The following is a 23784-nucleotide window of genomic DNA, read 5'->3' as shown; positions in this document are numbered from 1 at the left end:
CCATGAATCCGAACACAGTGAGCGCCCTCGAGGGCTCGCACCCTATTTAAAGTCTCAGGATGCGAGGGTTCTGCTCTGCTGCTGGGGAGCCACTGGATGGAGAAATGGGTGCCTTGACGTATGAGCCCGGACGCCTGGGCTCCCTCCCCAGCCCAGGGGGGTCTGTGTGTCTGGTGGCTAGAGTAGGGGAGGCTGGGAACCAGGACTCCTGGGTTGTCTCCCCAGCTGGTGGGGGGGCGGGGGGGAAGGGAGTCTGGTGGGTAGAGTAGGGGAGGCTGGGAACCAGGACTCCTGGGTTCTCTCCCCAGCTGGCGGGGGAGGGGAAGGGTTGGTGTTCAGAGTGGGGGAGTGGTGCTGGGAGCCAGGATGCCTGGGTTCTCTGCCTAGCTGTGGAAGGAAGTGGGGGCTGGTGGGTGAGAGCGGGTAGGATAGGGACCCAGGACTCCTGGGTGCTCGCCCCAGCTCCGGGAGGGGGGTCAGAGTGGGGGAGAGGAGGCTGGGGGCTTGGGGGAGGCGGGGTCACAGCGGGGTCGGGGCTCAGAGGAGGGGTCTCACCTGTCCCCACACGAGCTCGCCGACCCCCACGAAGAGGCACCAGAGCCATTGCTCGGCGTCGAGGGGCGAGCAGCTGAATGGCTTCCCCCCGAACTGCACGATTACGATCTGCGGGGAAAGGAGACGGGGCTGAACTGCAGGGCGGCCGGGAACAGCTGGGCCGAGCCTCAGGCAGGGTCTGTGCAGCGCCCGGCGCAGCCGCGCTCTGGGTCGGGGGGACAGGGTCCGTGCAGCGGCTCAGGGGGGCCGCGCTCTGGGTTAGGGGGCAGGGTCTGTGCAGTGCCTGGTGCGGCCGTGCTGTGGCTCGGGGGGGCTGGGTCCGTACGGCGGCTCGGGGGGGCCACGCTCTGGGTCAGGGGGGTCAGGGTCTGTGCAGTGGATCGGGGGGGCCGTGCTCTTGGTTGGGGGGGTCAGGGTCCGTGCAGCGGGTCGGGGGGGCTGTGCTCCGGCTCAGGGCGGGCAGGGTCCGTGCAGTGGCTCGGGGGGGCCGTGCTCCGCGTTGGGGGGGCAGGGTCCGTGCAGCGGTTCGGGGGGGCCGCGCCCCGGGTCGGGGGGGGCAGGGTCTGTGCAGCGCTTTGGGGGGGGCCACGCTCCGGCTCAGGGGGGGCAGGGTCCGTGCAGCGGCTCGGGGGGGCCGCGCTCCGCGTCGGGGGGGCAGGGTCCGTGCAGCGGTTTGGGGGGCCATGCTCCGGCTCAGGGGGGGCAGGGTCTGTGCAGCGGCTCGGGGGGGCCGCGCTCCAGGTCGGGGGGGCCGCGCTCTGCGTCGGGGGGGCAGGGTCCGTGCAGCGGCTCGGGGGTCAGGCTCTGCCCAGCCCCCCAGGGCACCTGGATGGCGAAGGTGCCCAGCACGATGGCGCAGAAGATGGGGTTCCCGGAGACGCCCCGGAAGACGTCGCGCTCGCCGTGGATCTTGCGGGCGTTCACCTCGTTGAAGAGCTGCATCAGGACGAAGGTGTTGAAGATGATGGTGTAATGCTCCGAGGGGGGCGCGTGCAGGGGGGCGTTCCGCCCGCTGTCGATGTCGAAGAAAATCTCCCCTGGGGGGGGCAGGACGGGGCGTCAGGGGCAGACCCGGAGACCCCCGCTTGCCCCGGGCCCCGCCGCCCGCCCGGGGGCCCATCTCACCCGGCCTCCCGCCACCCGCCCGGCCCCGGCGCCTACCCGCGAAGAGCAGGGTGAAGATGATGCCGAGCTGGTAGACGCCGTGGCCCACGATGTTCTTCATCATGGTGCGGGAGATGAGGGGCTTGTCGCGCCCGTAGGGCTTGCGGAGCAGCAGGGCCTCGGTGGGCGGCTCGGTGGCCAGCGCCAGGGAGGCGAAGGTGTCCATGATGAGATTGACCCACAGCATCTGCACCGCCTTGAGCGGGGAGTCCTGGGGGGAGGAGGGGGCGGGGTCAGCGCAGGGAGGGGCGGGGCCGGCGAGGAGGGGGCGGGGCCTCCCTCTGCACGCGCCATGCTCCTCCCTGGCGCCCACCTGGGTGATGCAGGCGCCGGTGAAGGCCACCACCACGGCCACCACGTTGACGGTGAGCTGGAACTGCAGGAACTTGGAGATGCTGTCGTAGACATTGCGGCCCCACATCACCGCCTTGACGATGCTGGAGAAGTTGTCGTCGGTCAGGATGATGTCCGAGGCCTCCTTGGCGACGTCGGTGCCGGCGATGCCCTGCGGCGGGGGGGGCACAGCGGGGTCACGGGGGGGCAGCGGCCCAGGTCCCCCCACCCACCGCCCAGCGAGGGCAGGGCCGGGGGCGCGGCCCCTCACACCCGCCCCGGGCGGACCAGAGGCCGGGAACGCCGGACGGGCAAGTGCATTGTGGGAAATCCCCTTTCTGGAGCGGGGGGCAGTTTGGGGGGAGGCCCAGCTGCACCCCTTGGGGCTTCAGATGCCAGACGGGCCCCGGAGCGCCCGGGGGGCCGGGCAGGTGGAGGGGGCTTGAAGGGGGCGTAGGGCTGGGGGGGGCCCCGGGGGGCATCTCACCATAGCAAAGCCGACGTCGGCCTTCTTGAGCGCCGGCCCGTCGTTCGTGCCGTCCCCCGTCACGGCCACGACCTGCCGCTGCTCCCCGATGGTGCTGTCGATGATGCCTGCCAGGGCGGGGGGCTCAGCTGGGGGTGAGGGCCCCTACACCCCACCCCCTTCCTCCTCCCCCGCCAGCTCCCCACCCTGCCTGGGCCCCATGAGCACCCCTCCCCCGTGGCCTCATCTCTGCCCCCCATCCTCACCCCACACCCTCCCGCCACACCCCCGAAGCCCCCCCCCACATGCCTGCTGGGGGGGTGGAGAGGAGGGGGTCTGTACCTTTCACCAGGGTGTGTTTATCAGTGGGGGACGATCGGGCCAGGACCCTCAGCTTGGGCCAGATCTTATCCAGTCGCTCCTGCTCAATCTGGGGGGGAGGGACACAGCTGGAGACAGCGGCTCTTGGTGGGGGACCCCCCCCACAGGACCATCCCCCAACAGGACCACCTCCCCGGCCTGGGGCAACCCCCCAACCCCAGAGTATGAACCTTCCCCTAGAGCAGCAGCAGTAGTAGGGCTGTTATCCCCCCTCGGGTGGGCAGGGGCCGGCGGCGGGAGCGGGGTCGTTATCCCCCCCTCGGGGCCGGGAGCGGGACCGTAATCCCCCCCTCGGGGCTGGCGGCGGGAGCGGGGCCGTTATCCCCCCCTCGGGGCCGGGAGCGGGAGCGGGGCCGTAATCCCCCCCTCGGGGCCAGCGGCGGGAGCGGGGTCGTTATCCCCCCCTCGGGGCCGGGAGCGGGAGCGGGGCCGTAATCCCCCCCTCGGGGCCAGTGGCGGGAGCGGGGCCGTTATCCCCCCCTCGGGGCTGGCGGCGGGAGTGGGGTCATTATCCCCCCCTCGGGGCCGGGAGCGGGACCGTAATCCCCCCCTCGGGGCCGGCGGCGGGAGCGGGACCGTTATCCCCCCCTCGGGGCCGGCGGCGGGAGCAGGGCCGTTATCCCCCCCTCGGGGCCGGCGGCGGGAGCAGGGCCGTTATCCCCCCCTCGGGGCCGGCGGCGGGAGCGGGGCCGTAATCCCCCCCTCGGGGCCGGGAGCGGGAGCGGGGCCGTAATCCCCCCCTCGGGGCCGGCGGCAGGAGCGGGGCCGTAATCCCCCCCTCGGGGCCGGGAGCGGGGCCGTAATCCCCCCCTCGGGGCCGGCGGCAGGAGTGGGACCGTAATCCCCCCCTCGGGGCCGGCAGCGGGAGCAGGGCCGTTATCCCCCCCTCGGGGCCGGCAGCGGGAGCGGGGCCGTAATCCCCCCCTCGGGGCCGGCGGCGGGAGCGTAATCCCCCCCTCGGGGCCGGCGGCGGGAGCAGGGCCGTTATCCCCCCCTCGGGGCTGGCGGCGGGAGCGGGGCCGTAATCCCCCCCCCGGGGCCGGGAGCGGGACCGTAATCCCCCCCTCGGGGCCGGGAGCGGGACCGTAATCCCCCCCTCGGGGCCGGCGGCAGGAGCGGGGCCGTAATCCCCCCCTCGGGGCCGGGAGCGGGACCGTAATCCCCCCCTCGGGGCCGGCGGCGGGAGCGGGACCGTAATCCCCCCCTCGGGGCCGGCGGCGGGAGCAGGGCCGTTATCCCCCCCTCGGGGCCGGCGGCGGGAGCGGGGCCGTTATCCCCCCCTCGGGGCCGGGAGCGGGACCGTAATCCCCCCCTCGGGGCCGGCGGCGGGAGCGGGACCGCAATCCCCCCCTCGGGGCCGGCGGCAGGAGCGGGACCGCAATCCCCCCCTCGGGGCCGGGAGCGGGACCGTAATCCCCCCTCGGGGCCGGCGGCGGGAGTGGGGCCGTAATTCCCCCCTCGGGGCCGGGAGCAGGACCGTTATCCCCCCTCGGGGCCGGCGGCGGTAGTGGGGCAGTTATCCCCGTACCTCTCCCTTCTCGTTGCGGATGCGCCGGTTGAAGTCCTTCCCCTCCAGGCACAGGAAGTCCTCCCCAGGCTGGAGGATCCCGCACTTGACGGCGATGGCCCGGGCCGTGTTGATGTTGTCACCCGTCACCATCCGGACAGTGATCCCGGCCTTCTGGCATTTGCAGATGGCCTCGGGGACCTGGGGTGGGGCAATGGGACCAGATGGAACCCAGGAGTCCTGACACCGCTCTAACCCCCGCCCCTGCCCAGGGCCGGGGAGAGAACCCAGGAGTCCTGGCTCCCAGCCCCCCCTGCTCCGACCCACTGTGACGTTAGGGACACAGACGGGGAGCGTATAGATCGTTGTTGCAATCACGGTCAGAAAGTGGCACCAAATCTTGCACAGAGAAGGTCCCAGGAGGCGGCGGTGTCCCGGCTTTGTCGTTGACGGGCTCGGTACTTGGCCTCACTGCGTTTCGATTCTAAGACCTCAGTGAAGCATCTGGTCAGAAAGGACTTTTCTCAGTAAGGGCCCAGTCCAGAAACCCGTGACGGACAACGGACCTTGGCAGACTCGTACGTGCACCATGGCGGCCGCCTGCAAACTGAGTCATGCCTGGGCAGGTGACTCCAAACTCCTCCTCGCTGCTGTGTAAGAGCGGAGGGGCCCTTCCACGGGAAGGAGACTCTCACAGGCCCTGGAGACCCCTCCATCTTGTCTTCAGTCCTGCGTCCGGCCTCTGGAGGGACCTGGCTACACGGAAGCTCTGGACCAAGGGCTGAAGGACCCGTCCCAGCCGGGGATGTTCTCCAGAGACTGGACGGGAACCTGCAACCATCACGGCTGCAAGCCCGAACCAAGAACTTTGCCATGACTGGATGTCACCAATTCCCTTTCACCAACTCTAGCGCTCATCTCGGTCTTTTTCTTTTTGTGAAGAACCCTTTAGATTTTAGATTCGAAGGGACTGGCAACAGCATGATTGGTGGGTAAGATCTGACTTGTGTATTGACTGGGGTCTGGGGCTTGGTCCTTTGGGATCGAGGGAACCTTTTCCCTTTTAATGGGGCATTGGTTTTCATAACCATCTGTCCCCATAACGAGGGGCACTGGTGGGGATACTGGGAAACTGGGGTGGGAATTGCTTGGGTGACTTGTGGTTAGCCAGTGGGGTGAGACTGAGGTCCTCTCGGGCTGGCTGGTCTGGGGCCTTAGAAGAGCAGACCCACCAGCCTGGGGCTGTAACCTCCCTGCTCTGAGCAATTGCTCCTGAATTGATGCTCTCAGAAGTGTCCCACCAAAGGCAGCATCGTTAAGCCCACCAGCCACCCTCCCCTCCGAGCGCTGGGCAGAGAACCCAGGAGTCCTGGGTCCCAGCCCCCTGCTCTAACCACCCGACCCCGCTCCCTCCAGACACCCCAGCGGGGCCGGTGGTACCTCGGGCCGGACGGGGTCCTCGATGCCGACCACGGCGATGCAGGTGAGCTCGCCCACGATGTCGTTCTCGTTCTCCCAGTTGGGCTCCGGGCCGGCGGCGAAGTCCCGGAAGGCCAGGCAGATGGTGCGCAGCCCCTCGCACGCCATGGGCTCGATCACCTTCTTCACCATCTCGTCCCGGTCCCGCGGGCGGAAGCTGCGCACCTCCCCAGTGCTGCTCAGGATGTTGGAGCACCTGGACGGGGAGACGCCTGGCTCAGACCCAGCCCCTCTGGGGCAGGGAGGGGGCTGGTTAGACAGGACCCCTTGCCTGGCACGGAGACGCAGCCCCCCTGGGGCGGGGTGGCCGGTTATAAGAGGCCCCCTCGCCCGACAGCAAGGTGCAGCCACCTCTGGGGCAGGGTGTGGGGGCCAGTGTCCGGAGACCCCTTGCCAGGCACGGAGATGCAGCCACCTCTGGGGTGGGACGCAGCGGCCGGGCGGGACTCACTTTTTGAGCAGGATCTCGGAGGCGCCCTTGCTGAAGACGCGGAAGCCGCCCTGGGGCAGGCAGGTGACGGTGCTCATGGACTTGCGGACCGAGTTGAACGTATAGACCTTGTAGAGCTTCTCCTCCGGCAGCTGGTCGCGCACGGGCTGGTAGTCGCGGTGCAGGTCCCGCAGGAAGCCCAGCAGGGCGCACTCCGTCTTGTTGCCCACCTGCCGCGGCAGGCCCCCGTCCTTCTCTGGAGGCTGCAGGGCGACGGGCGTCAGGGCTGTGGGCTCCCCCCGGTTCCCCCCGGGCCCCCAGCTTCCCCGTGTCCCCCTCCCCAGCCCCACCACGTCCACCCAGCCCCTCGGCTCCACCACATTCCCCCCGGCCCCGCCGCTTTCCCCTCCTGGACCCCCACCTCTGCCCTCCCTAGCCCTGCCACATCCGCCCCGCAGCCACCCTGAGACTCACCCAGCTGGGGTCCCCCCTCCAGCCTCCCAGCTCTGCCGAATTCCCCCTTCGGGGGGGCCCCAGGGAGAGGTGTGGGGGTGCCACGGGCAGGTTCGGGGCTCCAGGGGAAGATGGGGTGGGAGGTTCGGGGGCTGCGGGTTCCCAGGGGGGCAGGGGACTCGCCGGGCCCCCCACTCACTAGTATTTTGGTGGTGTAAGCACTGTTGATGGCGATGGCGTGCACCAGCAGGTCGAGGATGCGGGGCGCCAGGCTGCTGGGCGCGGGCGTCTCGCGGTAGTGGGTGTCGCCCAGGAAGGCCTGCACGACCGTCATGCGGTTGGTGGTGAGGGTGCCCGTCTTGTCGGAGCAGATGGCCGTGGCGTTGCCCATGGTTTCGCAGGCGTCCAGGTGCCGCACCAGGTTATTGTCCTTCATCATTTTCTGAAGGGCAGAGAGGAGACCCCCAGCCCCACGTCAGCCCCAGATCTGCCGCCGGGAGCCGGCCGGAGACACCTGGGGGAGGCGTTGGGGGGCTCTCCAGGGTGCCCCGTGCGCTCATTAGGGTGAGGGACCTGGTTTCAGCTGTGCCCACTAGGGGGCACTCTCCCGGCACATGGTCACCGTGTGCCCGGTGCCCGAACACACACGTCTGCCCACGGGGGCGCTCAGAGCCGGCTCCGGGGCAACACCCATAGGGGCAACGGTCTCCTGCTGCCAGGATCCCTCTCTCATGGGGCTCTCTGGGCTCCCCTCCCCACGCCCCCTTGTTTCTGTTCGCGTCCCGCCACCCCACAACAGCCCACCAGCCCTGCCACATCTGCCAGCGGCATCCATCAACACCCAACGGCCATGCCCATGGATGGACGGGCACCACCCGACAGGGCAGCGCCAAGGCACCGGTGGGTATAATCCAAAATGACGTAGATCCGTGGATGGACACGAGCCAACGTGGTGCCCACCAATGGATGGAAACAAATCAATATGGCCGCACCCATGAGAAAAAGCCAAAATGGTGCCCATGGATGGATGAGGTGGACAGGCACAAGCCAGCATGGCAGCGCCCATGTGTTCAAGGGTATAATCCAACATGGTGCTCATCCACACATGGACACAAGCCAACATGGAGGCGCCCAGGGAGGGTTGGACGGACGGACGGACGAACACAAGCCAACATGGCGGCTCCCAGGGAGGGTTGGACGGACGGACGGATGAACACAAGCCAACATGGCGGCGCCCAGGGAGGGTTGGACGGACGGACGGATGAACACAAGCCAACATGGAGGCGCCCAGGGAGGGTTGGACGGACGGACGGATGAACACAAGCCAACATGGCGGCTCCCAGGGAGGGTTGGACGGACGGACGGACGGACGGACGGATGAACACAAGCCAACATGGCGGTACCCAGGGAGGGTTGGACGGACGGACGGACGGACGAACACAAGCCAACATGGCGGCGCCCTTGAGTGGATGGACCCAAGCGAACATGGTGGCACCAATCCGTCCATGGGCGCCCCCCAACGCGGCAGCAGTCCCACGGCCCACCGCCCCCTCACCTTGACGGAGTAGGCCAGGGAGATGGTGACAGCCAGGGGCAGCCCCTCGGGCACGGCCACCACCAGCACGGTGACGCCGATGATGAAGAACTTGACGAAGTACTGGACATAGACGGGGGTGCACTCGGCCAGCCAGACCCGCCCGTCCAACACGAAGGTCTGGATCACGAAGTACAGCACCAGGATGATCACGGTGATGGCCGACATCACCAGACCTGCCCGGGGGTTGGGGGAGAGGGGTTAGTGGTGGGGGAGGGTCCAGTCCCCGATCACAGCTGGCACCCCCTAGAGGGAACAGGCCCCTGCCCCAGTCCCCGCCCCCCTGAGCCAGCCAGTCCCACCCTGGGGCCAGGTGGGAGCTGCGCCCCCTAGAGAGAACAGGCCCTTGCCCCATTCCCTGCCCCCCTGAGCCAGCCAGTCCCACCCTGGGGCCAGGTGGGAGCTGCGCCCCCTAGAGAGAACAGGCCCTTGCCCCATTCCCTGCCCCCCTGAGCCAGCCAGTCCCACCCTGGGGCCGGGTGGGAGCCGGCGCCCCCTAGAGGGAACAGGCTCCTGCCCCATTCCCCGCCCCCCTGAGCCAGCCAGTCCCGCCCTGGGGCCGGGTGGGAGCCAGCACCCCATAGAGGGAACAGGCTCCCGCCCCATTCCCCGACCCCCTGAGCCAGCCAGTCCCGCCCTGGGGCCGGGTGGGAGCCAGCACCCCATAGAGGGAACAGGCCCCTGCCCCATTCCCCGCCCCGCTGAGCCAGCCAGTCCCGCCCTGGGGCCGGGTGGGAGCCGCGCCTGAGCACGGACGGGATCCACACCTGCTTTCCCAATCTGCACAGCCAGCTTGGTGAGCTTGCCCTGCAGCACGGATTTCTCTTTCTTGGACACACTGGTTTTCTTCTTCTCCCGATCCTCCATCTCGCCACCCTCGGCGCTCTTCAGCGGCTGCATCTCCATCGCCACCGCCCCGTCCTGCTTCTTGGCTGTGCCGAGAGAGGGAGGGAAGCGGGTCAATGCCCCACCAAAGCGGGATGGGAGGGGGATTCGCCACAGCCCCACCCAGAGCTGGGGCGAGAACCCAAGAGTCCTGGCTCCCAGCCACCCCTGCTCTAACCACCAGCCCCCACTCCCCTCCCAGAACCGGGGAGAGAACCCAGGAGTCCTGGCTCCCAGCCCCCCTGCTCTAACCACCAGCCCCCACTCCCCTCCCAGAGCTGGGGCGAGAACCCAGGAGTCCTGGCTCCCAGCCCCCCTGCTCTAACCACCAGCCCCCACTCCCCTCCCGGAACCGGGGAGAGAACCCAGGAGTCCTGGCTCCCAGCCCCCCCTGCTCTAACCACCAGCCCCCACTCCCCTCCCAGCGCTGGGAGAGAACCCAGGAGTCCTGGCTCCCAGACCCCCCCTGCTCTAACCACCAGAGCGTCCCAGCTCAAGTCCTCCCCACCCCCCGAGACCCCAGCTGGGCCTGGATCCCCCCGGCCCATTACCTTTGTTCTGAATATTCTCCACCACACCGTCCTGGGGCTTCCCTACAACAGAAGAAGGGACGGCAGAGACAGGACACCTGAGCCCAGACAGACGGACGGGACAACACAGACGCCGGAGCAGCAGAGACGCTGGCGGGGAGTCGGCGCTGGGGGAGGGCTGGGAGGGGGCTCCCGGCTGTGCAGGGGGGGCGGGCAGTGCTGGAGCTCTGAGTTCGGGGAGACAGCAGGATCCCCCCGAGCGCCGCTTAGAACTGAGGGTTCCCTGGGGAGTACCGGGGGAGGGGGTGTCCCCGCTGTTGGAGGGGGTGAGCCCTGCTCTCTGTCCCCGTCCATCCGTTCGCCCGGGGTGACACCCACATGATGGACTCCCACTCTCCGCGGTCCAGCCATGCACGTCCCAGCCTCAGCCGCTCTGCGCTCTGGGGTGGGGGCAGGGGTGAAAGGGGAGGATGCAGATTTGGGGGCGGGGGGAGAGACTGGGGCCCAAGGGAAGTGGGAGGCTCTGTGGGGGCCCACGCGTGGGGAGAGAGACCGACACTGAGTCACTAAGACCTCAGGAAAGAGGGGTTTGCCTGCCAGTTTAGCAATGGTGCAGGAGTGACAGGGGGCGTTAGGGGTTTGACCCCATTGCAATCAGGAGTGACTCTGGATTGATTCCACGGAAGCTGAAATCAGAACCCAAACCTGCCCCCATTGCAATGAGGGGTGACTCTGGATTGACACCAGGGGACTGAGCTCAGCACGCAGCCCTGCCCCCATTGCAATCAGGAGTGACTTCGGGTTGGCCCCAGGGGAGCTGAGCTCAGAACCTGGCCCTGCCCCATTGCACTCAGGGGCAGCAGATACCCGTTAAAAGGCTGCTCTCTTCCAGCAAAGAGCACCGGAAACCTGAGTGTGATTCCACCGTGCCGAAGCACCCCAGGGGCAAGGATTCACACACAAAGGGGTGCCTCTGCTCTCGGCAACTGCTCTTGGGCTTTTCAAAGGCAGAGAGAATGGGGGACCTGCCTGGCTTGGCAGCCCGTCTACGGGCTCATTTGAGCGTCGCTGCACCAAGGAGACGTGTCTGCAGCTCCTCCAGGCCGGTATTTACCACAGCAGGGCCCCATCCTTCCAAACGAGGGCTCCGGGAGAGCGCCATGTTATATCACTGTAACCACTCGACCCCACTCCCCTCCCAGAGCCAGGAGAGAACCCAGGAGTCCTGGCTCCCAGCCCCTCACCCCATCCCAACCATTATACTGCACTCAAGTAAAACACAGAATTCAGAATATTGCAATGGGAGCTGGGCTGGATTCTGATTTTAGCTCCCGCAGGGTCAATCTGGAGTCACCCCTGATTGCAATGGAGGCAGGACCAGATTCCGATCTCAGCTACTCCAGGGTCAAACTGGAGTCACGCCCTGACTGCCATGGCCTCAGGGCTCCATTTGCATGTGAATTCTCCTGGTTGGAACCCTGGGATGACCTCACCGATCTCCAGCCAATAGAAAGCAACAGGGAGTCGGATGCAGAGAAGGCCGATTAGATACAACTGCATTGAGAGGACCTAGGAGGACAGCGGGTCACCAGAGGAATCTATTGAGTCAACGCCGGGCAGTCCACATAGGACGGTATTCGGCATGGACATGAACTGGAGTCAAAAGGAGATAGTGACCAGGCAACAGGGAAGGCTGAGTTGAGTTCCGAGAACGCCAAGTCAAGGGAAATGGACAGCGAGTCACTTAGCGTGACGAAGCGGAACAGTTCTTAATGTTCCCTCTGAATACTGTAGGGGTGCCTCAGTTTCCCCTAGGCATTTCTTAAGCCTCTAGGGGGTGGGATAAGGCAGGGGGTGTAATTGTTGCAGAGCAAAGGGCCAGGGTGCATAAATGGCGACACTCTGTCTCCTGGCCACTGATGGCCTGGGCCCTTCCCCCTGCCAGGTGAGAGCTAAAGGGTTGGAGAACAAAGGGATCCGGTGACCTCCTGGCCTGGGAAAGGGACAAAGCCCAGGGGAGGTGGGGCTGGAGGGAGTTTCAGTTTGGGGCTGGCTGGGGACATGGAGTGAAGGGCAGACGTGGTGTCTGGCTCACTGCCCCCCAAAATGGACCCAGCTGAGGGGTCCTGTTCTCTGCACCTGCAAGCTCTGTGTTAGACCCTGTTCCTGTCGTCTAATAAACCTTCTGTTTCCCCGGCTGGCTGAGAGTCCCGTCTGACTGCGGAGTTGGGGGGCAGGACCCTCTGGCCCCCCGAGGAGCCCCGCCTGGGTGGACTTGCTGGGGGAAGCGCCCGGAGGGGCAGAGGAGGCTGGAGGCTCTGAAGTCAGACCCAGGAAGGGGGAAGCCGGGGGAGCTGTGTGTCCTGCAGACAGGCTGCTCCCCAAGAGGAGACTCCCCCAGAGTCCTGCCCGGCTTCGTGGGGATCAGGTCAGAGCATCGCCCGGGGACCCCGGGACACTTAGCAAGGATGTGAGGCCCCTGTGGATCAACAAGAAGTAAACTGGTGTTGAAGCGAAGGCAACATGGAGTACTGGCATCAGGTCCGTCACGATAGCTAAAGAGCTGGCTAGGGATGAGGTCAGGTCCATAGAGACAGAAAAGGAGCCGATTGGCGATGGGTCGTTCTCCAGCCATGCTAACCCCATGCTGTGGCTAACTGGCTCAGGACGGAGAAAGAATTAGTCCATCAGCGCTGGGTCAGCATGGGTGGAGAGGAAGTCAGTTAGGGATGGGTCAGTACAGATGGAGGATGAGTCAATTAGCGATCAGTCGATATGGATGGAGAGAGAGTCCATCCGTGATGCTGTTGGGTCAATAGACAGAGAATGACTTGGTTGAGGATGCCATGGGGTCCACACCGATGCAGAATGAGTCAGTGGGGTCCGTAGGGATTGAGCGTGAGCCCGTTAGCAAGAGTACAGGGTCAATACAGAAGGGGAATGAGCTGGCTGGTGAAGGTGTTGGGTCGGTACAGGGGGAGGGTGAATCGGTTTCAAGCAGTGTCAGGTCAGTGTGGACAGAGGATGAGTCCATCAGCAGTTGTGTTGGATGAATACAGGTGGAGAATGATTGTGAGGGGCGGCATCGGGTCAGTGCAGTTGGAGAACGAGTTGACTGGTGATGGTGTTGGGTAAATACACACGGAAAATGAGTCCGTTCCAAATGGCGTTGGGCCAATATGGATGGAGAATGAGTCCATCAGTCCTGGTGCCGGGCCAGTACAGGCGGAGAACAAATCTACTGGCTTTGGGTTGACACTGATGGAGAATGAGTCCATCGCGCTCGGTCAGTCCCAATGGAGGACAAGTCAGTTAGGGACGGTGTTGGGCCAGTGCCCAGTGGCGCTGCGTCCACACAGTCAGGTGCACCAAGTCCTCCACTCAGTGCAGAATTATGGTGGGGCCGAGCAAATCCACACTGATTATGTGGAGTGAACATATGTGACGAAGTGGGACTGTTCTCAGGGTTTCCTCTGAATAGTGTGGGGGTGCCTCAGTTTCCCCTAGGCAGTTCTTAAGTCTCTAGGGGGTGGGGTAAGGGGGTATGGTCGTTGCAGAGCCCTAGAGGGCAGGTGTGTGCAGGGGTCTGGACACAGACAATGGCCGAGACCCTGTCTCCTGGCCACTGATGGCCTGGGCCCTTCCCCCCTGCAAGGTGAGAGCTAAAGGGCTGGAGAACAAAGGAATCAGGTGACCTCCTGGCCAGGGAAAGGGACAAAGCCCAGAGCAGGGGGGGCTGGAGGGAGTTTCAGTTTGGGGCTGGCTGGGACATGGAGTGAAGGGCAGACGGGGTTGTCCGGCTCACTGCCCCCCAAAATGGGCCCGGCTGAGGGGTCCTGTTCTCTGCACCTACAAGCTCTGTGTTAGACCGTGTTCCTGTCGTCTAATAAACCTTCTGTTTCCCCAGCTGGCTGAGAGTCCCGTCTGGCTGCGGAGTTGGGGGGCAGGACCCTCTGGCCCCCCTAGGAGCCCCGCCTGGGCGGACTCACGGTGGGAAGCGCAGGGAGGGGCAGAGGAGGCTGGAGGCTCCGGGGTCAGACCCAGGAAGGGGGAAGCCGGGGGAGCTGTGTGTCCCGCAGACAGGCTGCTCCCCGAGAGGAGACTCCCCCAGAGTCCTGCCTGGCTTTGTGGGGAGCAGGTCAGAGCATCGCCTGGGGACCCCGGGACACCATACGATGGGGACGAGTCAATCAGGGACTGGGATGGTCAATACGAACTGACGGGGAGTCAATACGGACGGGTGTTGTGTCAGAGCTCTTCACCGCCTGATCCTGGGGGGGCCAGACTGGCAGAGCTTTTCCTGGCAGCGGGCTGTTTGGGGAGGGTGCAGGGCAGAGTTTGCGGGTGGGTTGGAGTCTATTGCCAGGACTGTGGATTTAACGGCTGCCAGGGCCTCCAGAAGTGTCACCTTGAATGGACAGTGAAACCCGGTGAGTCTAAGGCCAGCGCCATCGAGTCGAAATGGCGTGAGACTGACCCAGTGCGGGCTGGAGCTGAGAGAACGGGGCTGCCCAAGGAAAAGGCTTTGAGTCAACACGGACCAGCACTGGCCACACCAAACTCACAGAGTCACTGTGGGATGGTGAAGACTCAAATGTCAAGAGACGATGGCGCAGAGTCTCCATGAGCCGCGTTGAGTCCACACGCAGCGAGGTGCCATCAGGAGCTGCTGGAGCCCGCTTAAGGCATGACATGGCGGAGACCTTGACCACGGAAAGACGGGAGCTGGTGGAACCAGCTCAGGAGGAGGACACGACCATGGACACCAAGAACGAGCCGAAGGAAGACCAAGGAGGCCCCTCACCTTTTTTATCCTTCTTCTCCTCTTCCTCCCCACTGGCTCCCAGCAAGGTGAAGATAATCCCAGTCTGGGAGTTCACCCCGACGGCCGTGACGACCATCCGCCCCGAGCCTTCCATGACGTGGGTGCCTGGGAAAGCAAAAGCAGAGTGAGCAGGAGGCTACATGAGCTCGGGCTGTCCGCTCCCTTCCGCCACGCAGGACACCTGGGTTCCATTCGCGGCTCTGCAGCAGACGGCCTCCAAGAGCACAGCGCCCCCTAGCACCCGGCATGGACTGCCAGGGGAGAGTGCCCCCCCACCGAGCCCCCTAGCACCCGGCATGGACTGCCAGCGGAGAGCACCCCCCCACCGCCCCCCCAACACCCGGCATGGACTGCCAGGGGAGAGCGCCCCCCACCGAGCCCCCTAGCACCCAGCACGGACTGCCAGGGGAGAGCGCCCCCCACCGCGCCCCCTAGCACCCGGCACGGACTGCCAGGGGAGAGCGCCCCCCACCGAGCCCCCTAGCACCCAGCACGGACTGCCAGGGGTGAGCGGCCCCCACCGAGCCCCGGAGCACCCGGCATGGACTGCCAGGGGTGAGCGCCCCCCACCGAGCCCCCTAGCACCCGGCATGGACTGCCAGGGGTGAGCGCCCCCCACCGAGCCCCGGAGCACCCAGCATGGACTGCCAGGGGAGAGCGCCCCCCCACCGCGCCCCCTAGCACCCGGCACTGACTGCCAGGGGTGAACGCCCCCCACCGAGCCCCCTAGCACCCGGCACGGACTGCCAGGGGTGAGCGCCCCCCACCACCCCCCCTAGCACCCGGCATGGACTGCCAGGGGAGAGCGGCCCCCCCCACCCCCCCTAGCACCTGGCATGGACTGCCAGGGGTGAGCACCCCCCACCACCCCCCCTAGCACCTGGCATGGACTGCCAGGGGAGAGCGCCCCCCACCGAGCCCCCTAGCACCCGGCATGGACTGCCAGGGGTGAGCACCCCCCACCGAGCCCCCTAGCACCCGGCATGGACTGCCGGGGAGAGCGCCCCCCACTGAGCCCCGGAGCACCCGGCATGGACTGCCAGGGGAGAGCACCCCCCACTGAGCCCCGGAGCACCCGGCATGGACTGCCAGGGGAGAGCGCCCCCCACCGAGCCCCCTAGCACCCGGCACAGACTGCCAGGGGTGAGCGCCCCCCACCGAGCCCCGGAGCACCCAGCACGGACTGGGTGACGATGTGACGCAGCAGGGAGAGGGGAGTGTTGACCTGGGAATGTGCCCTGGGGACGGGAGACCTGAGAGCCTGTCACCTGAGCCAGGAGGGGGAGGGGGAGGTGACACCTCTGCCCAGGAATGTGGATGGAGGCGGCAGCAGGGAACCTGCTGGGTGGGTTTAGTTTCAGTTTGGGGCTGGGTGGAGGAACACAGGGAACCCCAGGGCTGGGGTCTAAGCTCCCTGCTCCCCCAGAAGGACTTCACTGAGGGGTCCTGGGTGTCCCCACAAGCTCTGTTTTGGACTGTGTTCCTGTTGTCCAATAAACCTTCGGTTTTACTGGCTGGCTGAGAGTCTCAGTGAATCCCAGGAAGAGGGGTGCAGGGCCTGGACTCCCCCACACTCCGTGACAACTGGTGGCAGCGGTGGGATCTACTGCACCCCGTGAACGGCGCTTCCTGCAGTAAGTGACTGGGGAACAGTAAAACGAAGGGGGATTGACGGGGACCAGGCGTGCTGAAGATTCAGAGAGAGACGGTTTCAGGGGGCGGTTAACCCCTGGGAGTGTGTGACCAGAGAGAAGGACTTTTGCAGTAACAGGGTCCCCCGGGGGATTGCAGCGAGCGGTCCCAGGGGCGGAGGAGTCTGCAGCTCGACCCTGGCAAAGAGGTGGTGACCTCAAGAAGGACTGGCACACTAGGGGCTTTTCCTGGAAACCGTGGACAGCTGCCCGGCCTGCGAGTGGCCAGCCGGGAGATGTACGCTAAACGCCTTAAGAGCGACCTGGTGGAGCTGTGCAGGCAGAGGGGGCTGCGCGTCGGGAGGTCCACCAAGGAACAGCTGATTGCCCAGCTGGAGGAGAGGGATCGCTTGGATGACCCGATCCCTGTCCCTGAGGGAAGCCGCCCGGCGGACGCAGCGTGGGCCCTGGGGCCTGACCAGGCTGGGAGGGTCAGACTGCTGCCCAGGACACCCCGAGACCCTTCCTACCTATGCCTGGGGGAGGGGTTGTGGGAAGCCCAACGAATACCGAGGGCCCCCTGACCCCAGCAGCCAGCAGGGGATCCTCCCAGCGGAGCTCCCCATCCCTGGAGCGGATGCGGCTGGAATGGGAGAGGGAGAGGAAAATGAGGGAGCTGGAGGATCATGAAAAACAACGTCAACATGAGCAGGAGGAGAAGGAGAGGGAGCGTCAGGAGAAGGAGAGGGAGCGTCAGGAGAAGGAGAGGGAGCGTCAGCATGAGCAGGAGGAGAAGGAGAGGGAGCGTCAGGAGAAGGAGAGGGAACGTCAACATGAGCAGCAGGAGAAGGAGAAACAAAGGCAGCATGAACTGGAGCTGGCCAGGCTGAGGAGCAGTGGGGCCCCGGCTGCGGTGAGTGAGGGGGGACCCAAGACTGCAAGGAGCTTTGATAAGTGCTTCCTGGCCCAGCGGAAGGAGGGGGAGGACATAGATAGCTTCCTGACGGCCTTTGAGAATGCCTGCGAGCTGCACAGGGTTGACCCTGCAGACAGGCTCCAGTTCCTCACCCCCTTACTGGACCCCAAAGCCGTGGAGGTCTACAGCCGGATGACAGGGGCAGAGGCAGGGGACTATGAACTGTTCAAACAGGCCCTGCTCCGTGAGTTTGGGCTGACCCCCGAGATGTACCGGAGAAGGTTCCGGAGTCAGCGTAAAACGCCTGAGGTCACCTACCTACAACTGGTCAACAGGATGCAGGGATATGCCCGCAAGTGGACAGCGGGGGCCCAAACTAAAGAGGACCTGCTTGACCTGTTTGTACTGGAGCACCTGTATGAACAGTGCCCTTCCGACCTGAGGCTGTGGCTGGTGGACAAAAAGCTCGCGAACCCCCAGCATGCAGGGCAGCTGGCCGACGAGTTTGTGAACAGTCGGTCAGGGGGTAGCCGGGAGGAGTCCCAAAAGAACAGGCCCCCCCCGATGCAGAGAGAGAGTCACCATGGGGCCTCCCAGCGGGGAAATAGGGAGAACCCCCTCCAAAGGGGAACGCCTGGTGTCGGGCCCCTCCGACCCGTTCGGGGGGACCAACGTGACCTGAGCTGCTATCACTGTGGCCAGAGAGGCCACGTACGGGCCCAGTGCCCCGGGCTCAGGGACAAACTGAGCAGACCCAACCTACCCAGGGTTAACTGGGTAGGGACTCAGCTGGACGAGGGGCAGGCGACCCAGGAAAGGGGGGCTACCAGTTTGCCACCTGCTCAGGAGGGAAGAGTACCCCCAGCCAGCCCCGCCAGAGGGCTGGAGGCTCTGGACTCAGGGTGCTCGGTTTACAGGGTGGGTGCGGGGCTGTCCCTCCGGAGAGAGTGCCTTGTTCCCCTGGAGGTGGATGGGAGGAAGGTCAATGGATACTGGGATACGGGCGCGGAGGTGACGCTGGCCCGGCCCGAGGTGGTGGCCCCAGATCGGGTGGTGCCCAACACCTACCTGACCCTGACGGGGGTGGGCGGGACCCCATTTAAGGTGCCCGTGGCAAGGGTACACCTGAAATGGGGGACCAAGGAGGGCCCCAAGGATGTGGGGGTACACCACCATTTGCCCACTGAAGTTTTGATGGGGGGAGACCTAGAGGACTGGCCAAGCGACCCCCAGACCGCCCTGGTTGTGACCCGTAGCCAGAGCCGGCGAGGGGCACTGCGACCTGACCCTGGGGAGGGTACCACAATGGAGGCGCGAGACCCTACTCGGGTGGGGAGGGAGCGCCGAGGGGCACGGCTCAGAGAGGCTGCGGCCTCAGACCTGGCCACGGAGGGGGAACCGGGCCCCATCCCTTCCCCAGCCGCTGAGTTCCAGGCCGAGTTGAGGAAAGACCCCTCCTTGCAGAAGCTCAGGGACCTGCCCGACCTCAGTGAGGGACGGACCATGAGGAGAGGCTGCCAGGAGAGGTTCCTGTGGGAGAAGGGGTTCCTGTACCGAGAATGGGCTCCCCCAGGGGAAGGGGAGTCCTGTGGGATCAGGAGGCAGCTGGTGGTCCCCCAGAAGTACCGCCGCAAGCTCCTGTCCCTGGCCCATGACATCCCCCTCGCAGGGCACCAGGGAATCCGGCGCACCCGGCAGAGGTTGCTACAGAACTTTTACTGGCCCGGGGTCTTTACCACCGTCCGGCAGTATTGCCGATCCTGTGACCCCTGTCAGAGGGTGGGGAAGGCCCGGGACAAGGGGAAAGCGGCGTTGAGACCTTTGCCCATCATAGAGGAGCCTTTCCAGAAGGTGGCCATGGACATCGTGGGGCCTCTCAGCAAGACGACCCGGTCGGGGAAGAAATACATTCTGGGGGTGGTAGATTTCGCCACCCGCTACCCCGAGGCAGTGCCCTTAGCTTCCATTGAAGCAGACACCGTGGCAGATGCGCTCCTGACCATTTTCAGCCGAGTGGGGTTCCCCAGGGAAGTCTTGACAGACCAAGGCTCCAACTTCATGTCGGCCCTGCTCCGGTGCTTGTGGGAGAAATGTGGGGTCCGGCATGACTGGGCCTCAGCGTATCACCCCCAGTCCAATGGGCTGGTGGAGAGGTTTAACGGGACGCTAAAGATGATGCTGAAAACCTTTATGAACCAGCACCCGCAGGATTGGGACAAGTACTTACCTCACCTGCTGTTCGCGTACAGGGAGGTGCCCCAGGAGTCTACCGGATTTTCGCCTTTCGAACTGTTATACGGAAGGAGGGTGAGGGGCCCCCTGGACCTGATGAGAGACGAGTGGGAGGGGAAGGCCACTCCCGATGGAGAGTCAGTGGTGGAGTATGTCCTGACCTTCCGAGAGAGACTGGCTGAACTCATGGGCCTGGCCAGGGAGAATCTGGCCAGAGCCCAGAGGAAGCAGAAGGTCTGGTATGACCGCACGGCGCGGGCCCGTGCCTACGCCACCGGGGATCAGGTGATGGTTCTCATCCCCGTGAGAAAGAACAAACTACAGGCCGCCTGGGAGGGCCCGTTCAAGGTCGTCAAGCAGCTCAATGAGGTAAACTATGTGGTGGAGCTGTCGAACCGGGCCCACCACCGCCGGGTGTACCATGTGAATATGATGAAGCCATATTATGCCAGGGGGAATGTGGTGTTAGCTGTGTGTGGTCAGTGGGAGGAGCAGGGAGATGACCCTTTAGTAGATCTATTCCCTGGGACCAGAGCTGGTTCCCCCCTGGAAACAATCCCCCTCTCGGATCAGCTCACCCCTGCCCAGCAAGCTGAGGTCAGGGGGGTGCTGCATCCGTACCGACAGCTGTTTTCCAACCAGCCTGGACGCACTAATCTGACTGTCCACCGGGTGCAGACAGGGTCGCACCCGCCGATAAGATGCTCCCCCTTCCGAGTCACAGGGAAAACTGCTCAGGACCTGGAAAGAGAGGTCCGGGACATGCTGGCTTTGGGGGTGATCCAGCCATCGGCCAGCCCTTGGGCCTCGCCGGTGGTGCTGGTCCCCAAAAAGGGCGGGTCAGTCCGGTTCTGTGTGGACTATCGGAAGCTCAATGCCATCACTGTATCGGATGCCTACCCCATGCCCAGGCCGGACGAGCTCCTAGACAAGCTGGGAGGAGCTCGGTACCTTACCACCATGGACCTTACAAAGGGCTACTGGCAGGTGCCGCTGGATGCAGATGCCCGGCTGAAATCGGCCTTTATCACCCCTCTGGGGCTCTATGAGTTTCTGACCCTGCCTTTCGGCCTCAAGGGAGCGCCGGCCACCTTCCAGCGCCTGGTGGACCAGCTCCTGAGGGGGATGGAGAGTTTTGCCGTGGCGTATATTGACGACATCTGTGTCTTTAGCCAGACCTGGGAGGACCACGTGTCCCAGGTTAGACAAGTGCTGGACCGACTCCAGGGGGCTGGGCTGACTGTCAAAGCGGAGAAGTGCAAGGTGGGGATGGCTGAAGTATCTTACCTGGGCCATCGGGTGGGGAGCGGCCGCCTAAAGCCGGAACCGGCCAAGGTGGAGGTGATCAGAGACTGGCCCGCTCCCCACACCAAAAAGCAGGTCCAAGCCTTTATTGGGATGGCAGGATACTACCGAAGATTTGTGCCCCACTTTAGCGCCATAGCCACCCCCATCACTGAGCTATGCAAGAAGGGGAAGCCAGACAAGGTGGTCTGGACCGAGCAGTGCCAGGAGGCTTTCCGGGCGCTGAAGGAGGCTCTGGTCAGTGGCCCAGTTCTAGCAAACCCAGACTTTGACAAGCCCTTTGTGGTGTTCACCGACGCCTCCGACACGGGACTGGGGGCGGTGTTAATGCAGGAGGATGAAAAGGGGGAGAGACACCCCATCGTGTACCTGAGCAAGAAGTTGCTACCCCGGGAGCAACACTACGCGGCCATCGAGAAGGAGTGCCTGGCCATGGTGTGGGCCCTCAAGAAACTAGAGCCCTATCTCTTCGGGCGACACTTCACCGTCTACACCGACCACTCTCCCCTGACCTGGCTGCACCAGATGAAAGGAGCCAACGCCAAGCTCCTGAGGTGGAGCCTGCTCCTGCAGGATTACGACATGGACGTGGTCCACGTGAAGGGAAGTGCCAACCTGATAGCGGATGCGCTGTCCCGGAGAGGGGGCCCCGAACTTCCCCAGGTCACTGGTCACAGTGACCCCGCTCAGTTCAGTCTCGAAGGGGGGAGAGATGTGACGATGTGACGCAGCAGGGAGGGGGGAGTGTTGACCTGGGAATGTGCCCTGGGGACGGGAGACCTGAGAGCCTGTCACCTGAGCCAGGAGGGGGAGGGGGAGGTGACACCTCTGCCCAGGAATGTGGACGGAGGCTGCAGCAGGGAACCTGCTCGGTGGGTTTGGTTTCGGTTTGGGGCTGGGTGGAGGAACACAGGGAACCCCAGGGCTGGGGTCTAAGCTCCCTGCTCCCCCAGAAGGACTTCACTGAGGGGTCCTGGGTGTACCCACAAGCTCTGTTTTGGACTGTGTTCCTGTTGTCCAATAAACCTTCGGTTTTACTGGCTGGCTGAGAGTCTCAGTGAATCCCAGGAAGAGGGGTGCAGGGCCTGGACTCCCCCACACTCCGTGACACCCCCTAGCACCCGGCACAGACTGCCAGGGGTGAGCGCCCCCCACCGAGCCCCGGAGCACCCAGCACGGACTGCCAGGGGAGAGTGCCCCCCCACCGAGCCCCGGAGCACCCAGCACGGACTGCCAGGTGAGAGTGCCCCCCCACCGAGCCCCCTAGCACCCAGCACGGACTGCCAGGGGAGAGCGCCCCCCCACCGAGCCCCCTAGCACCCGGCATGGACTGCCAGGGGTGAGCGCCCCCCCCCCAGCACCTGGCATGGACTACCAGGGGTGAGCACCCCCCACCGAGCCCCCTAGCACCTGGCATGGACTGCCAGGGGAGAGCGCCCCCCCACCGAGCCCCCTAGCACCCGGCATGGACTGCCAGGGGTGAGCGCCCCCCACCGAGCCCCCTAGCACCCGGCATGGACTGCCAGGGGAGAGCGCCCCCCACCGAGCCCCCTGCCCCACAGCACTGTGCCCCCTAGGGCCAGCGCTTAGTCTGACCTAAGGCCTCCCCCCACACACACCTGAGAGCAGCATGGGATCTTTCTCCACCGATTTCCGCACATGGTCCGATTCCCCGGTCAGGGAGCTCTCGTCAATCTTCAGGTCGTTCCCCTGGATCAGAACCCCGTCAGCCGGGAGCAGGTCGCCTGGCGAAGGGGAGAAAATGGCCCACATGAGACCTGTGTGCCCGTGTCGGGCGTCCTTGGATCTGCCCCCCCATCCCTCCACATGGGACCTGCATTGCCCAGATGGCACCCACATGCCCCGCAACCCCTTCCCAGATCACACCAATGTGCCCATCTGCCCCGGCGTCGGGCTGCCCCAAGATCAGACCCCCCTGTCCCCTCGGCCCAGTCATCGTGGATCTTGACCCATGAGTCCCTCTGGCCCCCAAATGGGACCTGGATATCCTTCTGCCTCTGCCCCAGATGGTACACACATGCCCCACCACCTCTTCCCAGACTAGACCCAAGTGCCCATGTAACCCAGCATCAGAGCACCTGGGATCAAATCCACACGCAAATCTATCCCTTCCCAGGTCAGTCCCACGAGCCCCTCTGCCCTGGCGTCGGTGCTGCCCTGGATCGCCCTCCCCCCGCTAAGCCCCTCTGCCCTGGCGTCGGGGCTGCCCGGATCCCCCCAGCCCGGCGGCGGGGCTCACTCACCGTATTTGATCTGGGCGATGTCTCCCACCACCAGCTCGGCCACGGGGATCTGGATCTGCTGCCCTTTGCGGATGACCGCGAATTTCTGCTCCTGCTCGATGCGGCTTTGGAGCCCCCGGAACTGCTTCTCCTTGCTCCAGTCGTTGAAGGCCGTGACCAGCACCACGCAGACGACGGAGAGCAGGATGGCCGCCCCCTCGATCCAGCCGGCCTCTGCCTCGCCCTCGTCCTCCGCCCCCGCTGCCAGGTTCCCGCAGGCTGCACCGCGCCACGGGGCAGGGACCAGGGCGGAGCAGAGGGGGGAGAGGGAGAGGGATGGGACAGGAAGGAGGAGTTGGAGGGCAGGCCGGTGCCAAGCAAAGGTAACCGTGCATTGGGGCTGACAGACAGGGGCTGATAGACAGACAAGTTCCCCTCCCCCCGCATGGTCCTGCTCCCCTCCCCCCGGAGGCTAGGTGGCATTAGGGTGGGGAGCCCCCGGCCAGGGGTGGGAAGGGTCTGCGTGGGGCAAAGGGTGCGACACCTGCTCCATCCATCCTCCATGGGAGTCGGGGGATGGGTGGGCAGATGGGTGAGCACAGGGACGGGGCAGGGGATGGGTGAGTGGGCCAGTGGCCAGACGGATGGGTCAGTGGATGGGCGGACAGATGGATGGGTGTATGGATCAGCGGACGGACGGGTGGGTCAGCGGACGGACGGGTGGGTGGGTCAGCAGACGGGTGAATGGGTGGGTCAGTGGTTGTATGGACAGATGGATCAGCGGATGGATGGGTGGGTCAGTGGATGGGCGGACAGATGGATGGGTGGGTCAGTGGATGGATGGGTGGATGGATG

The 23784-nt window shown here is 65.2% G+C and overlaps 1 protein-coding gene across 4 annotated transcripts in view; it reads right to left on the bottom strand.

The window, feature by feature from the left end:
* The window catches only part of LOC141976582 (plasma membrane calcium-transporting ATPase 3), a 37984-nt gene extending 14898 nt beyond the window's left edge, over window positions 1–23086 (bottom strand). For 2 of the 4 annotated variants that reach the window (XM_074937615.1, XM_074937618.1), the window contains exons 1-16: window positions 22951–23086; window positions 22306–22431; window positions 14582–14707; window positions 9799–9840; window positions 9130–9294; window positions 8324–8538; window positions 6968–7210; window positions 6337–6578; window positions 5847–6081; window positions 4428–4607; window positions 2861–2948; window positions 2540–2646; window positions 2033–2224; window positions 1717–1930; window positions 1381–1592; window positions 556–663 (exon numbers count right to left, since the gene is read on the bottom strand). In XM_074937615.1, coding sequence (XP_074793716.1) covers window positions 556–663; window positions 1381–1592; window positions 1717–1930; window positions 2033–2224; window positions 2540–2646; window positions 2861–2948; window positions 4428–4607; window positions 5847–6081; window positions 6337–6578; window positions 6968–7210; window positions 8324–8538; window positions 9130–9294; window positions 9799–9840; window positions 14582–14707; window positions 22306–22318 — 2382 coding nt within the window. In that variant the 5' untranslated portion in view covers window positions 22319–22431; window positions 22951–23086. The remainder of the gene's footprint in view (window positions 1–555; window positions 664–1380; window positions 1593–1716; window positions 1931–2032; window positions 2225–2539; window positions 2647–2860; window positions 2949–4427; window positions 4608–5846; window positions 6082–6336; window positions 6579–6967; window positions 7211–8323; window positions 8539–9129; window positions 9295–9798; window positions 9841–14581; window positions 14708–22305; window positions 22432–22950) is intronic. The other 2 variants (XM_074937617.1, XM_074937616.1) reach the window with 2 other exon arrangements.
* Between the last annotated feature and the right edge of the window lie 698 nt (window positions 23087–23784).

The sequence above is a fragment of the Natator depressus genome, chromosome 23 (assembly GCF_965152275.1).
Source record: "Natator depressus isolate rNatDep1 chromosome 23, rNatDep2.hap1, whole genome shotgun sequence".
NCBI classification, from domain to species: domain Eukaryota; kingdom Metazoa; phylum Chordata; order Testudines; family Cheloniidae; genus Natator; species Natator depressus.
This window is presented reverse-complemented; position numbering and strand designations above follow the sequence as displayed.